The sequence below is a fragment of the Neoarius graeffei genome, chromosome 24 (assembly GCF_027579695.1).
Source record: "Neoarius graeffei isolate fNeoGra1 chromosome 24, fNeoGra1.pri, whole genome shotgun sequence".
Classification (NCBI taxonomy): domain Eukaryota; kingdom Metazoa; phylum Chordata; class Actinopteri; order Siluriformes; family Ariidae; genus Neoarius; species Neoarius graeffei.
In genome coordinates, this window is record NC_083592.1 from 15,587,358 (window position 1) to 15,605,328 (window position 17,971).

General features: G+C 44.4%; 1 protein-coding gene across 2 annotated transcripts in view; it reads right to left on the reverse strand.

The window, feature by feature from the left end:
- Positions 1 to 17,971, reverse strand: part of ssh1a (slingshot protein phosphatase 1a) — a 151,652-nt gene that overhangs the window by 62,444 nt on the left and 71,237 nt on the right. Inside the window, exon 1 of one of the 2 annotated variants that reach the window (XM_060906784.1) lies at positions 17,117 to 17,346. The exons of the other annotated variant lie outside the window; for it this stretch is intronic. Within the exon in view, the coding sequence (XP_060762767.1) occupies positions 17,117 to 17,217 (101 nt within the window). The 5' untranslated portion in view covers positions 17,218 to 17,346. Of the gene's footprint in view, positions 1 to 17,116; positions 17,347 to 17,971 lie in introns of those variants that run through there. 2 annotated transcript variants of the gene reach the window in all.

Below are 17,971 nucleotides of genomic sequence, written 5' to 3' on the forward strand. Positions count from 1 at the left end.
GTTAGTTCGTTGGTAGCAGAACAAAATGTCTGGACACAAATCGGGTTTTCAGAAAAGGAAAGAAAATAAACGGAGGGTCGAAAATACAAAAAAGGAGGCAGAAAATGCAAAACGAGTTTTAAGGTAGGACAAATGGTTACTTTTCTGAGGCAGCCCGCCGTGGCTGCCTGCAGGCTTATTTATTATAGCCCATTTAGTTAAAATAGTTGATATAAAATGTTTATAGTTATGTGATGGTTGTCCTGATTTAGACTGGTGTTTTTTTTTTTTTTTGGGGGGGGGGGGGGGGGGGGGGGGGTTTGCGCGATGTTGCACCCGGATCCAGATTAGGGCAGACCTGGCTACATTTCAGGTGTAGTTTGTTTTATGTATGTATGTACTTGCATAGATGTGTACTTGGTCTTCCAATATGGCGCCTAACAAAATCTCGCGGCGCGGTGACGTCATGCGGTAGCCCTCTATAGGGCCTGACTAGCCTTTGGTAACACACTAAACGAATTATCTTTTCATTTTTGGCACTTTTTCTGTTTGTGTAGATGGGAAGACATACTGAGAATCCAAATCGCCAACATTTGAAATAATAATTGTTTTGAATTATTTCTTGTCTTATTTAATGAAGGTTGTAATAGAATTAGCCTACATTTGGTTTAAGCTGGATGAGACAGAGACATAATTTTATAGCCATTTGTTAAACAGCTGACAGGGAACGTAATTAACCGTTCCGGGAACGACATTTTTTTGTTCTAACCGGTTCGGGAACGTCTATTTAATGGTGGAACCCAAAACCGGAAACGTTAAAATTCCGTTTCTGTTCGGAACGAACCAATAGGAAAAAAATTCTGGTTCAAAGCCCTGTTCTAAATAGCATTGTTCTATATCAAGTAAAGTGTACACAGATAAGACTATGTACACCAGTAACAGCTAACGATAGTTGTATTGCTAAAAATAAACAATTACATACTGTCCACTACTGAAACTGTCCTCTTCTCCACCATGTTGAAAGGTCATCCCATCTCAGGAACTTGGGTATCAAAATTACGAGGTGAGTGGGTACAACTTCCAAGTTGGCAACTCGCATCTACCATCATTCTGACAGTACGTGAAGGCGGCATTTATCCAATTTCTTTTTTGTTGTAGCCATTTCTACTTCAGTCTTTCTTTGCTTGCTTTGTTTCACAGTTGTAGCTATAATTTTAGGTGTAACTGGACATGTTGGCTGCCATTCATGTGCAACTAGCTCACTAGCTTTAGCAATATGTCTGCCCAGCTTTGTAGAAGACTCTACTCACATACAATGAGTGCACGGGCAGGGTGTGCGCAGGTAGACAGACATGTACAGTTAGGCCCAAAAATATTTGGACAGTGACACAAGTTTTGTTATTTTAGCTGTTTACAAAAACATATTCAGGATACAATTATATAATCAATATGGGCTTAAAGTGCAGACTCTCAGCTGTAATTTGAGAGTATTCACATCCAATTTGGAGCAAGGGTTTAGGAATTACAGCTCTTTAATACGTAGCCGCCTCTTTTTCAAGGGACCAAAAGTAATTGGACAATTGACTCAGAAGGCTGCAAAAAAAAAAAAAATAACAAGGCTGCATGGGCTCTTCCCTCGTTAACCTGTCATCAATTAAGCAGTTAAAAGGTCTGGAGTTGATTCCAGGTGTGGCGTTTGCATTTGGAAGCTGTTGCTGTGAACACACAACATGCGGTCAAAGGAGCTCTCAATGGAGGTGAAACAGACCATCCTGAGGCTGAAAAAAAAAGAAATCCATCAGAGAGATAGCAGAAATGTTAGGAGTGGCCAAATCAACAGTTTGGTACATTCTGAGAAAAGAGTGCACTGGTGAGCTTGGGAACTCAAAAAGGCCTGGACGTCCACGGAAGACAGCAGTGGTGGATGATCGCAGAATCCTTTCCATGGTGAAGAAAAACCCCTTCACAACATCCACTCAAGTGAAGAACACTCTCCAGGAAGTAGGTGTATCAGTATCTAAGTCTACCATAAGGAGAAGACTTCATGAGAGTAAATACAAAGGATTCACCACAAGGTGCAAACCATTAATCAGCCTCAAAAATAGAAAGGCCAGAATTGACTTTGCCAAAAAACACCTGAAGAAGCCAGCCCAGTTCTGGAACAGCATTCTTTGGACAGATGAGACCAAGACCCCGTCCACACGTAGCCGGGTATCTGCTAAATCGAAGAAATTTTTCTACGTTTTGGCCTGTCATCCACATGAAAACACATCAAAAACGAATATTTAAAAAAACTCCGGGCAAAGTGAAGATTTTTGAAAACTCCGTGTATGCCTTTTCGTGTAGACAGAGATAACCGGAGTTTTGCGTTTTAGAACGTCACAATCTGCGCCAAAAAAATAACAAATCTGCCCTGACGTCAAACGTGCGACCTTTGTTTACTGCAGAAGCCAGATTAAGCATGGACAAAGAGTAATAGATCGGAGTAGTGCCTTGAAAGCGTTAATTATTGTGCAGGTGCTATTTACATGTTTAATTTTAGAAGCCCATCTACTGATAAGATTCCCAATCAACGTTTTCTTGTGTCTTTTGAAGTTTATACTCCAAAATTGTGTTTAGAAGCAATTCTGTCTCCGAGTCTGTTCAGACGAACGAGCTTGGCGCCATGTTTTATGTTTAGGCGGAAGTGACGCCAACAGAGGGCTATTCTGATGTGATTAGGGGGTAGGATTTGGGGAAATAATGCCATCTACAGGTTTGGAATGCTTATGAATGTGATTGAAAACGCAGATGTTTGGTTATGTGTGGAAGGGATTTTTTTCGAAGACGAGGTGGTGTGGATAAAAAATTTTTATAAACGGAGGGGGGGAAAATGTTCGGTTTTAAAAATACCCGGCTACGTGTGTACATGGCCTAAGATCAACCTGTACCAGAATGATGGGAAGAAGAAAGTTTGGAGAAGAATTGGAACAGCTCATGATCCAAAGCACACCACATCTTCTGTAAAACATGGTGGAGGCAGTGTGATGGCATGGGCACACATGGCTTCCAATGGCACTGGGTCACTTGTGTTTATTGATGATGTGACAAAAGACAGAAGCAGCCAGATGAATTCTGAAGTGTATAGGGATATACTTTCTGCTCAGATTCAACCAAATGCAGCAAAGTTGATTGGACGGCGCTTCACAGTACAGATGGACAATGATCCAAAACATACTGCAAAAGCAACCCAGGAGTTTTTTAAAGCAATGAAGTGGAATATTCTGCAATGGCCGAGTCACTCCCCAGATCTCAACCCAATCGAGCATGCATTTCACTTGCTCAAGACAAAACTTAAGGCGGAAAGACCCACAAACAAGCAACAACTGAAGACAGCTGCAGTAAAGGCCTGGCAAAGCATCACAAAGGAGGAAACCCAGCGTTTGGTGATGTCCATGGGTTCCAGACTACAGGGAGTCATTGCCTGCAAAGGATTCTCAACAAAATATTGAGAAGTAACATTTTACTTAGGGTTATGTTTATTTGTCCAATTACTTTTGAGCTCCTGAAATGAGGAGCATTTGTATAAAAATAGCTACAGTTCCTACATGTTTAACCATATATTTTTGTTCAACCCCTTGAATTAAACCTTAAAGTCTGCACTTCAATTCTGTTGTAGTTGTTTCATTTCAAATCCAATGTGGTGGCATGCAGAGCCCAAATCATGAAGATTGTGTCACTGTCCAAATATTTCTGGGCTTAACTGTAGATTATCCGATCATTTCATTCGGACTGAAGAAATGACTGGATTGGCTTTTGACGTCCCTGTGACTGCCACAGATGACACATTTTTTTCTTTCTATTGTCAGAGGATTTGAGTTACTCATTGCTATCAGGATGTAATGAGAAATAACAAGAAAAGTTTTTGTTAAAAAAAAAAAAGGTGCCTCAATGAGGCCGTACAGGTAGCTCATACCAGCCACTGTTGTTGTGAATGAGTTTGAAATTTCAAAATGCCCATAAAATCATAAATACAAGAGGTGGCACCACCAGCTTGACAAGTTTTGTGCACACCCACCTGGGAACATTGTGTGCGAGTTTGATCAAAATCCGATCAATTCCGTAGGAGGAGTAGCAAGTATAATAAACTAGAAAGGGACTTGGTAAAGTGCATACCTCTGCCAAGCCACATATTCAGATGTGCCTCAAAATCTAATCAATTGTTCCTTGGCCCATGCTCTGAATTTCATCAAAATCCGTTCAGTACTTTTTAAGTTACGTTGGGAACGGACAAAAAAAAAAAATCCTGGATCCACATACATATCCAGATTTGCATCAAAATCTAATCAATCGTTCCTTGGTCCATGTCCCATCTTTCTTCCAAATTTGAGTTACATTGGGAACAAACAAACAGAGGTAAAAACAACCTCCTCCAACAAAGTTGGGGGCGGTAACAATGACATTTAAAAAAAAAAATTCAATAGCATACATACAGTATGCAGTGTGGGAAATAAGGAATTTTAAGCAGACTGCCACTGGACATACGAGTCAGAAATGTTGTCTGTTCATTCAAATTTCAGCCTGTCTGAATGACGGGCCAAAGGCTCGGAACAATGCGGCCAGGGGTCCGGGGCCCAGGCTGCAGATGGCTTCTCAGCTATTTCCAGGCACATTTTTGTGATCTTCAAAGGCCAAATTACGCTAAACATTAGTTGCTAATTACACTACAAATTGAATATAATTTACGAGAAAATGTCAAGAAAAACATGCTTAAAGTTCTACCCAAGAAAACAGTAGCACAGGTCAGTTCCATGTCTAGAAAAAAGTATGGGGGGCAAGGATGCTCCAGCTAGTTACAACTTACTGGTACTCATACCCGTATATAGGTACTATAATAACACTCATGAAACAGGTCATCAATGACTATTTTTAATACCAAGTCTATAAGAAATGTAATAATTAACAATATAACTATTCTAACATAATAGAGGTAAATTTTGAGTACGAGATTCCAAGTAACTTTGTAACAAAATGACTCAAAACTAGACATGGTAACATCATTTAGCATTCAGACTAAAATCTGCTGGACTAGAACTTAGAAAATAAAAACTCTTTAAAAATGTAAATCTACATCCTACAAAGTATATGACTATGACTTTCATTCTTACTAAGAAAGAAAAAAAAATGCACTTAATAACAACCACTGATTGGCAGTTTGGCACTTAGCATCATACTGTACTGCAAAGTTTCATGTAAACTGAACTCTTATGGCCCTTTTCCACTACCGTTTTTCAGCTCACTTCAGCTCACTTCAGCCCGACACGGCTCGCGTTTCGACTACCAAAAACCAGCACGACTCGGCTCGCTTCAGCCCTGCTTAGCCCCTAAAACTCGCACCGTTTTGGAGTGGAGCTGAAGCGAGCCAAACCGTGCCGAGTGAGGCTGGGGGCGTGAGCAGACACTCCCCTGTGCACTGATTGGTGAGGAGGAGTGTCCTCACATGCCCACACACGCCCCGCGAGCGCGCTGGGATCTGTAAACACCGCAAACCCGGAAGAAGAATAATTACGAATTACGAGAATTTCTGAAGCCTTATGCGCCTCGCCTCATCTATACGCTCTTGCCAGTATCTGTCCGTGTTGTCGGTGACAACAAGCCACAGCACCAAGACCAGCAACACTAACGACTCCATGTCCTCCATGTTTATTGTTTACTATTCGGGTCGTGAGACTACCGCTTAAAAGATCACTGATGTCACTGTTTGCGCTGCTTAACGACATCACGTGACGTCCACCCACTTTCGCTAACTCCACCCAATGTGTCCACCCACTTCCAGCCAGCACGGTTCAGCGCGGTTGTAGTCGAAATGCAACTCCAACAGCCCCGCTCAGCTCGACTCAGCCCGACTCAGCACGGCACGGCTCAGCCCAACTCAGCCGCGTTTGTAGTGGAAAAGCGGCATTTGTCAACTGACTGGATCAGTCAGATACTGCCAACCGTACGACACAAGTTCAGCCGCACTATGCAATAAAAACAACAGTGAATACTGAGTGTATTATTATTGTCTTATTTAGTGTGCCACCCGGGGAGAGGGAGGCACCTGTAAATTTTGGCGGGGCTAGGACCTTCGGTGGCCGAGTTATGAATTTTTAAATCCCCGCACATGCGAGCAGCTGGAGCAAGGGCTCGTGCTAAAGCTTTCCGTGATCTGTGATCGCTGCTGACATTGGATCAGGCCGTGTGCCTGGGCTGGTTCAAAAGGTCTCGGGGAGAGGGACGTGCCTGTTAAGTTTGGTGGGGTAGGACCTTCAGTGGCCAAGTTATGAATTTTTAAATCCCCATGCGCATGAGCGGCTGGAGCCAGGGCTCGTGCTAAAGTTTTCCGCGATCCATTCTCACTGCTGATGTCGGATCGGGCCGTGCCTGGGCTCCTTTGAAAGGTCTCGGGGAGAGGGACATGCCTGTGAATTTTGGCGAGGCTAGAACCATTGGTGGCAGAGTTATTTAAAGTCAGGCCCATTGGAGCCCCTGTTTCACAGGCCGTGGTACAACTTATGCCGCTTTTCCACTACAAACGCGGCTGAGTCGGGCTGAGCCGTGCCGTGCTGAGTTGGGCTGAGCGGGGCTGTTGGAGTTGCATTTCGACTACAACCGCACTGAACCGTGCTGGCTGGAAGTGGGTGGACACATTGGGTGGAGTTAGCGAAAGTGGGTGGACGTCACGTGATGTCGTTAAGCAGCGCAAACAGTGACATCAGTGAGCTTTTAAGCGGTAGTCTCACGCCCCGAATAGTAAACAATAAACATGGAGGACATGGAGTCGTTAGTGTTGCTGGTCTTGGTGCTGTGGCTTGTTGTCACCGACAACGCGGACAGATACTGGCAAGAGCGTATAGATGAGGCGAGGCGCATAAGGCTTCAGAAATTCTCGTAATTCGTAATTCTTCTTCTTCCGGGTTTGCGGTGTTTACAGATCCCAGCGCGCTCGCGGAGCGTGTGTGGGCGTGTGAGGACACTCCTCCTCACCAATCAGTGCACAGGGGAGTGTCTGCTCACGCCCCCAGCCTCACTCGGCTCGCTTTGGCTCGCTTCAGCCCCACTCCAAAACAGTGCGAGTTTTAGGGGCTAAGCAGGGCTGAAGCGAGTCGAGTCGTGCTGGTTTTTGGTAGTCGAAACGCGAGCCGTGTCGGGCTGAAGTGAGCTGAAAAAGGGTAGTGGAAAAGGGCCAATAATGTATTCACCCAACGTAACATTTGGAAGAAAATTAGAAGTAGATTAGACCCATATCTTTACAATTTTTCATGGGCCATCCGGTCCGATGCTTTTGAAATACAGACGGACAAATACCAAAATTACCGGTCAATGTCCGCCGGTCCGGCCTTATTTCCCCCACACTGCATACGTGTAATGAATGTAGGATAGTAAAATTCAAAGGAATATTCCTTGACTTACCAGTGTAGCGGGAAGTGTTATAGTTTTGTCGGCAAATGATGCGGCCCAATGCAAAACCGCTTGGTTTATACTTAACACATGATTTTGCATGTGCATGCAGAAGCAGCAGTTATGTGACGGGTATTATTATTCACATACTCGCTGCCGATCTTATGCACATCCAGAATAATTAAAAGTGATGCAATTTGCTGGCTTCCCAGGTTTCAACGGAAGCACTTGTCAGCCTTCACCCTCTCTGGGTGTTGTATGATAATGGAGACCTGGTGGTGGTGGGTGGAAACTGACATGACCAAATCGGGGACGAAATATACAAATAACCAGTTTAAAACATTTTGTGAACCCATTGCTCTATGTAAGCCTGAGGCAAACTACACAGTATGTTTTGATTACATCAGGCAGTTGGGTTGATTCAGGTGCAAATTGCTTTCTCGCTGCGTCTGAACCACGCTGGGGCTCATAGCACCACCTGAGAGGTAACATTGATCTGGCCAAGGTTCGATTCAAACCACAGATATGAAGAACAATGGCTGTTTTTTCCCCCTCACTCTGACATTATTGGTTTGCTGTGTTTGGTTTTCAAGCACAGTCGCACATAAAGGGGACATTCACTTTATGCAAAAAAAAAAAAAGTTTAAGAGCCATCACAGGAGGCCGTTATCACACACGCCTCGATCTACAGCAAGCTAAAAATACACTCACTATCACAAACAACGAGAACGTCAAGCATGTGTGTGCGCGTGCACTCACTGACACACACACCACAAAGTATTTTACAGGTACCCGAGTTAGATCTTGCTACTGTGATTTCCGCACTAACTGCAGGTGGAATGTGTGTCAATTAGACAGACGTAATGATGGAGCGGTCCAATTGCTCAAGAAAAGATGAACTAACGATAGCAAGCTTCAAACACGTCAAATGGTTTACAGTCAAATCTATAGGTGTGAAAAGAAAAAAAAAAACACCATCATACACTATTCATACTATTCATACACTATTATGAAACTTTGATTAGCTTTCTGGGCATTTGCTAACATTTACATTTTGGTGAAGTGACCTAGATGTAAAATGCAAATTTAATCCAAAGGACGTTATAGGATTTTGCTCAACTCTTTTTACCAAAGGCTAAAAACATATGGAACTTGTGCTCGTTTGGGGGTTTGTTCATAGTTTTTTAGGGGCGGCACGGTGGTGTAGTGGTTAGCGCTGTCGCCTCACAGCAAGAAGGTCCGGGTTCCTACCTTTTTAAGTGAGCAACTTGTTCTAAATAGCTACGTCAATAAAAGACGCACGCGCTATGCTGATCTTAATCTTCGCTGCCCGAAATACAGAAGGCAGACAGAAGGCGGGCGCACTTTTTCTGCTTCTGCTACCCGCCTTTGGAATACTCCCCCTCTCTCTACAAGGCGAATCGAACAGCTTATGCCCTTTAAGGAATCTCTCAGAGAGCGGGCGTTTTCTGAGCAGCGTCTCATCTCATCTCATCTCATTATTTCTAGCCGCTTTATCCTGTTCTACAGGGTCGCAGGCGAGCTGGAGCCTATCCCAGCCGACTACGGGCGAAAGGCGGGGTACACCCTGGACAAGTCGCCAGGTCATCACAGGGCTGACACATAGACACAGACAACCATTCACACTCACATTCACACCTACGGTCAATTTAGAGTCACCAGTTAACCTAACCTGCATGTCTTTGGACTGTGGGGGAAACCGGAGCACCCGGAGGAAACCCACGCGGACACGGGGAGAACATGCAAACTCCGCACAGAAAGGCCCTCGCCGGCCACGGGGCTCGAACCCGGACCTTCTTGCTGTGAGGCGACAGCGCTAACCACTACACCACCGTGCCGCCCTGAGCAGCGTCTTTTATATCATTTTGTAATATAATTTTATAATAATTTGTTTCTTATTTATATCTATTAATATGATTATTGTATTGTTTTTATTGTAATTTAGTGTAAATAGTTTTATAGTTTATATTGTATGCATTTATTTTAGGGAGGGCCACAAGTTCATTAGCATCGCTATTTAGTGCTACCCTCATTATAAATAAAGTCTGAAGAGAGAAAAAAAAAAAAAGGGTTCGAGCCCCGTGGCCGGCGAGGGCCTTTCTGTGCGGAGTTTGCATGTTCTCCCCGTGTCCGCGTGGGTTTCCTCCGGGTGCTCCGGTTTCCCCCACAGTCCAAAGACATGCAGGTTAGGTTAACTGGTGACTCTAAATTGAGCGTAGGTGTGAATGTGAGTGTGAATGGTTGTCTGTGTCTATGTGTCAGCCCTGTGATGACCTGGCGACTTGTCCAGGGTGTACCCCGCCTTTCGCCCGTAGTCAGCTGGGATAGGCTCCAGCTTGCCTGCGACCCTGTAGAACAGGATAAAGCGGCTAGAGATAATGAGATGAGATGACAGTTTTTTTACAATGTTTCACGATCAATGTGGGTTTTTTTGGTTGAAATTTTCCCCTAATTTTCCTCCTTAACCTAGATATGGAGAATTCCCACCCACCAGACAGATCACCCCCATCACGCGACAGCTACCAACCAAGGAAGGCGAAGGTCATCGCGTGCTTCCTCTAACCGCATGTTTTTGAACTGCCGCCTATGCAACGCTCGGAGGCGGCGTAACACAATCGGAGGAAAGCGCTATCCGCCCACTTCCGTATGCATGAGCTGACAGACACTAGTGTCACTGTAATTGACAGGGGAAAGAGAATGCCAGCCACCCCTCCCTCCCTGACAGCACAGACCTATTTTGCTCCCTTGATCTCCCAGAGACAGATGGTTGTGGTGTCAGAGGGATTCAAACAAGCAATCTCTTGACATTGTACCTTTAGAGAACACTTTCACTCGGGAGCTAAAATCAGTGTCATTGTGGAGAACTGTGTGAATTGTTTGCCCAGCCCTGCTCACCAGCAGCAAAACACAGTCATGATAGTCCACACACAGAAACCCAAGACTAGTCTTAGAACAGACTTATAACTAGTGTTGTAGTCAAGACCATGTAAAGTGAGACCAAGGCCGAATCCCATTTCACCCCTTGGACCAACCCCTTGGCCCTTCCCCTCCATTTTGCGCGTTCACGTGAAGGGGTAGGGGTATCCCAATCCCAGTTAACGCGGAGGGGTAGGGGAAGGGGTAGGGCTTCTGTACCCCTCCAAACGGAGATTTTCCTGGAGCTGACTCCGAACGAAGGGGTTTGAGTGATTTCCCACAATGCCATGCGGATTTCAGCGAGATTTCATGCGGATTTCAGAAAGATGGCGGTTTCCGCGGCGAAAGATTGTCATAAATGTATTTTCTCCATTATTTACGTGTTTTAAGTTGTTATCCAGAGGAAACACGCCGCTTGATTCGCTTTCGAGCTGAGAATGAGCAGCGATTTCTGAAATCCAAGCTGCTGCTAAAAAGCTTTGGGAGTGAGTATTGTTTTCGGTTGCTTTACTGCGTACGTTTTGTTCTGTTATTCTCGCTTTTATTGTTTACATGAGTGTTCTGACACCTCATTCTGTCGGATGTGGTGCACGAAGCGCCAAAGATATCCCATTCAGTGGTGTTAGTTAACAAATCACACCCTGCCAGCAGAGATTTCTGCCTCTGGCTCTGACTGTAGCGGCTGGTCGCAGCCAATGACGCGTCGCGTTTTGCTAACGTAAACGCTGACGGAGGTACGCGATGACGTATGCGATCGTTGAAGGGCTATCCCAATACGTAAGGGTTGAATTTCAAGCCCTATCCCTTGTAGCTCAGTTTCAAGGGGAAGGGCCAAGGGGAAGGCGGAGGGGAAGGGGGAGGGGTAGGGGTAGAAATTAGAATTGGGATTGGGCCCAAGTCATGACCAGGACCAGAGGGTATCAAGATTGAGACAAGACCAAGACTTTGAGGGGTTGAGACCAAGTCAAGACTAAGACTAAAGCAGGGAGAGAACAAGTCAGTCAATGCAAGGACCAGACCAGTGTGTGTGAAGGGGGTTGGGGGACGGGTGACAGCAGTTAACAGTAAGGAAAATTTCGAATTCGCAATGAATCACATTATTGGTAGCATTTGAAGCAAATCAGATAATGCACAGGCAATTCAGTGAAATCCCCGCAGTTGTGTTCTTGACCGGTCTTGAAATAAAATCCAGAGTCTCTATGGTTGAGACTGAGACAAGAGCAAAAATGCAGTCAAGTCCAAGACGAGACCTTCAAAAAGTGGTCTTAAAGTGCCATTCCACCATTGGATGTATTTTTGTGGCATAAAATACAATATATTTTATGACAACATGACTAGACAGAGAAATCTTTTAGCTTCAAAATGGTATATCAAACATAATTTTTTGACAACGACAAGTATATTAATTTTGCGACCAAAGTCACCTACCCTTTTAATTTCCGCGCGGTAGTGAAACGTGATGTCATCGGCAGGTTCCCCTTCTTGTGTACCACGTCATGTGTGACGTGGCGCAGATTATCAGCAATGGCGGATAGAACGCGATTGTCAGCTTCGGAAAAGAAGCGAAGGAAAATAGCAAGTGATACCCAAAGGAGACGGTCGATGGTGAATATCGGCACAGCAATCGACAAGTGGAAATCGTGTTCTATCCGCCATTGCTGATAATCTGTGCCACGTCACACGTGACGTGGTACACAAGAAGGGGAACCTGCCGATGACATCACGTTTCACTACCGCGCGGAAATTAAAAGGGTAGGTGACTTTGGTCGCAAAATTAATATACTTCTCGTTGTCAAAAATTATATTTGATATATCATTTTGAAGCTAAAAGATTTCTCTGTCTAGTCATCTCATCTCATTATCTCTAGCCGCTTTATCCTTCTACAGGGTCGCAGGCGAGCTGGAGCCTATCCCAGCTGACTGCAGGTGAAAGGCGGGGTACACCCTGGACAAGTCGCCAGGTCATCACAGGGCTGACACATAGACACAGACAACCATTCACACTCACATTCACACCTACGGTCAATTTAGAGTCACCAGTTAACCTAACCTGCATGTCTTTGGACTGTGGGGGAAACCGGAGCACCCGGAGGAAACCCACACGGACATGGGGAGAACATGCAAACTCCACACAGAAAGGCCCTCGCCGGCCCCGGGGCTCGAACCCAGGACCTTCTTGCTGTGAGGCGACAGCGCTAACCACTACACCACCGTGCCGCCCTGTCTAGTCATGTTGTCATAAAATATATTGTATTTTATGCCAAAGAACACATCCAATGGTGGAATGGCACTTTAAGACCAAGACTGGTCTCAAGTACTACAGCCCCACTTATAACAGACTGTTTTTACTGATCGAAAATGTCCGAGAAGTCAAAGTCCCCTGTCGGAACAGAAAGCTAGCATGCTGCTAGAAAGGCTCAAGTCCCCAGTTCTCTCTTTCGGGGTACCCTGGGATTTGACCTTGCATTTTCTCTGAAAAATGGAAACAAGAAACAATGGCAGCTTAATTTATCCAAGTGATAACAAGAAGCGACTTAATTTGTTGATAATCCACACTCGCATCCATCATCCAACGGGTGTGCTGATCAAAACTCAAACAGACCTCACAATCAGCAGGACTGTTGTTCCACTAAACGTCACGTCACTGAAAGCATCACTGCTATTAAAACAGCACAAAGTATTCTCACAATGAACGCTTTCTGATGTGGTAAATGCCCAGGCTTCGTTCCACAATGCCCTCATTCTCAATGCAGCTCGCTCACAAAGCACGCCTCGGGTCAGAAACTTTCTCCAGAGAGAGATTTCAAACGTGTGTTTGTAGTGTGTTGACACGCAAGTAGTTTTTCACAATACGTGACTGTTATGACTGTGCACTTGATTCTGTCCAACCTTTCCGTATATTCATTTATAAAGCCATGTCAGTTCACAAGGCAATGACGCAGCTGTATTGTCACATCATTCAACGACAAATGAGCTGAAAGATGCTTTCGCATGTGCGCCGCTTAGTCCATTTCAATAGAACCTTGATGCTTTTACCTCCTCAGTGCGGTTCTTGAGGCGATTCTGAACTCGGCAATTTGACTCGGATGTCAATTAAACTGATCTGAAAATGTCTGAGGAAGGTGATCTCAGTGAACTTCCACGTGAACTCTACTGCGTTTCGACTCTGAATCAACTTGGCTGCAAGAAGGTTACCAAACCTGACATGAATTTTGAGCTGCAACATTTTTTTTTAGGTCAGAGCTGCTAAACTGAGCCAAAGGACAGAGCTGTAGTTGTAGCGAACATTAAAGCATCTCTTTCATCTCCAGCATTTTGGGAATTATACTGTAAATGAGATCAAGTTCTGTTTCCAGAAGAAGGCGTATGGGTTGAGCGTGACCAATCACAGCCGTACTTCTTATCGCCATCCTCAAAGTCTAAAAAATGAACTCACGAGCAAAGTGTGCACCATATGAGCAAGGGAAAGGTGGTACACGTGTCTCAAGTGCTTGCACATCTGAAATCCTCATGTGTAACATGTTCTCTGCGTGCTTCCTTGCTTCTACTACTCCAGAGTTCCTGGTCTACTCATGACCTCGGGTTATTCTTTGAGTTTCTCATGTCCATGTAGGTTTCTTCTATCTTCTCTAATTTCCTCCAACCTACCAAAAGCATACTCAAAGCTGAACTGCAGGCTTGTAGTACTCAAGTCCAGGACTCGGACTCAAGTCTGACTCGTGCCCTGATTTTAAGGACTCGTGACTCAACTTGGACTTGAGCACTGACGACTCGGATTCGTGCATTAACTGCATTCGGACTCGTAAATTGGAGACCAGGACTCAGATTTTTTCTTTATTTTTTGTAACATGCCATAATAATTTGGCATAAGATATTTATAGCTGGCGGCACGGTGGTGTAGTGGTTAGCGCTGTCGCCTCACAGCAAGAAGGTCCTGGGTTCGAGCCCCGGGGCCGGCGAGGGCCTTTCTGTGTGGAGTTTGCATGTTCTCCCCGTGTCCGAGTGTGAATGGTTGTCTGTGTCTATGTGTCAGCCCTGTGATGACCTGGAGACTTGTCCAGGGTGTACCCCGCCTTTCGCCCGTAGTCAGCTGGGATAGGCTCCAGCTTGCCTGCGACCCTGTAGAACAGGATAAAGCGGTTAGAGATAATGAGATGAGAGGAGATATTTATAGCTAACGTTCAAAAGTTTGGGGTCACTTTGAAATGTCCTTATTTTTGAAAGAAAAGCACTGTTCTTTTCAATGAAGATCACTTTAAACTAATCAGAAATCCACTCTATACATTGCTAATGTGGTAAATGACTATTCTAGCTGCAAGTGTCTGGTTTTTGGTGCAATATCTCCATAGGTGTATAGAGGCCCATTTCCAGCAACTCTCACTCCAGTGTTCTAATGGTACAATGTGTTTGCTCATTGCCTCAGAAGGCTAATGGAGGATTAGAAAACCCTTGTACAATCATGTTAGCACAGCTGAAAACAGTTGAGCTCTTTAGAGAAGCTATAAAACTGACCTTCCTTTGAGCAGATTGAGTTTCTGGAGCATCACATTTGTGGGGTCGATTAAATGCTCAAAATGGCCAGAAAAATGTCTTGACTATATTTTCTATTCATTTTACAACTTATGGTGGTAAATAAAAGTGTGACCTTTCATGGAAAACACAGAATTGTCTGGGTGACCCCAAACTTTTGAACGGTAGTGTATAGCTACATTCATTACCTCCGCCAAGGAGGTTATGTTTTCGGTAGTGTTGATTTGTTTGTTTGTTGGTTGGTCTGTTAGCAACATTATGGCAAAAGTTATGAACGGATTGCTCTGAAAATTTTTCCAGAGGTGGGCAATTCCATGTAAATGTCAACCTCACCATGCAAAAATAAAGCAACATGTAATACATCAAAACCACTCCCAGAGATATCACCCAGGCCTGTATTTTACAGATGTGAATAAGTTGAACCAATTTGTAACCAACCTAATATGTCACTGTCAGTCTTTCTTTCTTATAATGTAAACCCCAAGCTAAAATCAACTTTGATCATGTACAATTCTATATTATTGCCACAAGCCACAGAAATGTCTGCTAAAATCCACAAAACAGCAAAACAATAGCCATCCTAAATATTATTTAAGAACTTTGATAGTTTTAGCTGATATGTAGAGAGTTTTTCAAAGGGTTATGGTGGTTAAATTGCTGATTTTCTAAACATATACCATGTCTATTTCAGACGCGTCACATCCATAACGGAATTTCGTCACATCCATAACGCTGACTTTTCCTTCCGAAACTCTGCATGAAATACAAAATATTTTAAACAAAGATTTTTTAATATTCACCTTGGACCCCTCTATCAAATGGATATCTCCATTTCGACATTAGGTTTACAATTTCACAGAGTTTGATAAAAATGTACAGTCACCCAAGAAAAGTGATACTTTTTCTGTCACATCCATAACGCATCTTTTATTGGCATTTTCTGGCATGCCCTAGATGTACTATGGGAATTGTTCTTGTTCTATCGCTTCTCCAGTATGGTACAGCCTTAAAATATGCAACACCTGTTTAAATACTGGGAGACAATAAAACATGCACTGGGTCATTTGTTGCCATTTTGAGTTCAAGTGTCACGTCCATAACGCTGGAATTGCTCAGGTGTGACTGGACACAAGTAACAATCCATTAAATTTTGGCGGTGATCCGGATCACCTTCTGGATCCCGGATTTTTTTTAAAAGATTCTTGGCGGAGGTCTGCGCTCTCCGAGTGCTTTTCTAGTTTTTAAACTAATTTCGTGCAAGAGAATGCACATTCACCTGGTTCATACGTCATGTTCAGGAACAAACTAACGTTAATGGCGCTAAAATGCCTGGACAGAACGCCCCAGGATTGTCCGCTTTGCTTATACAGATTTCTCGAACTTCACTTGTCATTTGGCAAGACTCCACCCAGAGAAGGAAGTGACCCGCTATGTTCATTGTCCTGTCGATAGCGGGGCTTGCTTGCTGGCTGATGAACTAGCTAGTGTTAACCCTCTCTCATGTTATTTGCCCTGTTGATAGTGGGCGGGGCTTGCTGAGTGATGAACAAGCTTTTTATCTGTAGCCTGTTAACTAAAATGGGGCAGTCAAGCAGGAACATTAGTCCAACACCGTAGCAGAGACGCTTTCACATAAAGGCAGCAACAGCCACCATCAAATGGTGCGGTTGGAGTCTTGTTCTCGGAGTTGACTCGGATCAATAGCGGACTCGACTTGAAATTTTCTTTAAATGACTTGGACTTGACTCGGACTTGAACACTGGGGACTCGAGACATGGTTCCTGCCAATGAATTCATATCCCATCCAGGGTGTTCTCCCGCCTCGCACCCAGCATTCCCAGGATAGTCCCTGGATTCACCCATGTACAGTGTCCAGACATTCCATACAACACTTCAAAAATAACAAAATGCAAAAAGATCCATTTCTACATACTGCATATAAATCAGTATTAAAACTGTATCCGTGGTACACTGTGGCTCCGTTTAATGAGAAATCTGATTAGTTTTTCCAACATCTTGGAGAACCTGCCATAGTTCTTCTGGAAACCTTGGCTTCAAGATTTTTTTCAGATAAAAGCCTCCATATATCAACACGTCACTTTATTTAACGACGTACAATCTGCTACACTTTTTGGAAAATGGAAAATGTTAAATATGAAGGCAGTAACAGAGATGACCTGAAAAACAACAAAGACATAAGAATGAAGGTGCTGAAGAGCTTTGCACAGTCCTTGAACATCTCTTAACTCACATGCGGTAGATCTCACGCTGTGTGAGCACAGCGTTCTCCACGAAGTACGGCAGCATGGTGGTGAGCGTGACCCGCCGGTGCCAGTCCAGTGCCAGGTGCATCCTGCTGGACTGCTGCAGCTCCAAACACGCAGCCCACAAGACGGCGAGAGAGATGGACCAGAGAGTCGGAAACAGAGACAGTGTGTGTGTGTGTGTGTGTGTGTGTGAGTGAGAGAGTGTGTTCCTGCTTGAGCAAGTTCCTTGTAGGCTGGGAATGTGTTGTCACTCCTCCCTCATACCCCCTCCTTCTCCCTCTCTCTCTCTCAATAGCAGGACAGGAAGATAAACCTGCTTTGCTGTCTTTAGCCTGACTGACTGGTGGAATCTCCACCCCGAAGCCTGAGGTGGGCCGAGCGAGTGAGTGAGTGAGTGCTGATCTGGCAGTGTAAAGAAAATCCAATAGGGTTCTCAGAGTCTTTCTAAGCGAGAAGTCCAAATACAGAGACTTCCTGGATTTACTGTAGCACGCACAGAGAGCAGAACATTGTCCTGCGTTAAAAAAAGCAGCACTCACTTCTGAGTTCACTTCACCCAGATGAAGGGGGGGGGAAAAATAACCAGCCAACTGAAAGAATTCTTTAGTGATCTTCTCAGCCTCAGAGAACACGAGACGTCTGGACGGCTGCCTGCTTTTAGGGTCCAGACTACAGGTGCCACTAAATCTCTTTAGCACACAAAGACATAGGAGGAGTTTCCCAGAATGCAGGAGTAAAACAAACGAGTCGTGAAAGAAATGTTCAGTAATTTGCCTGTCAGCAGAGAGGAAAGCTCTGTCCTGCTGCTCTCTCTCTCTCTCTCTCACACACAGATAAGA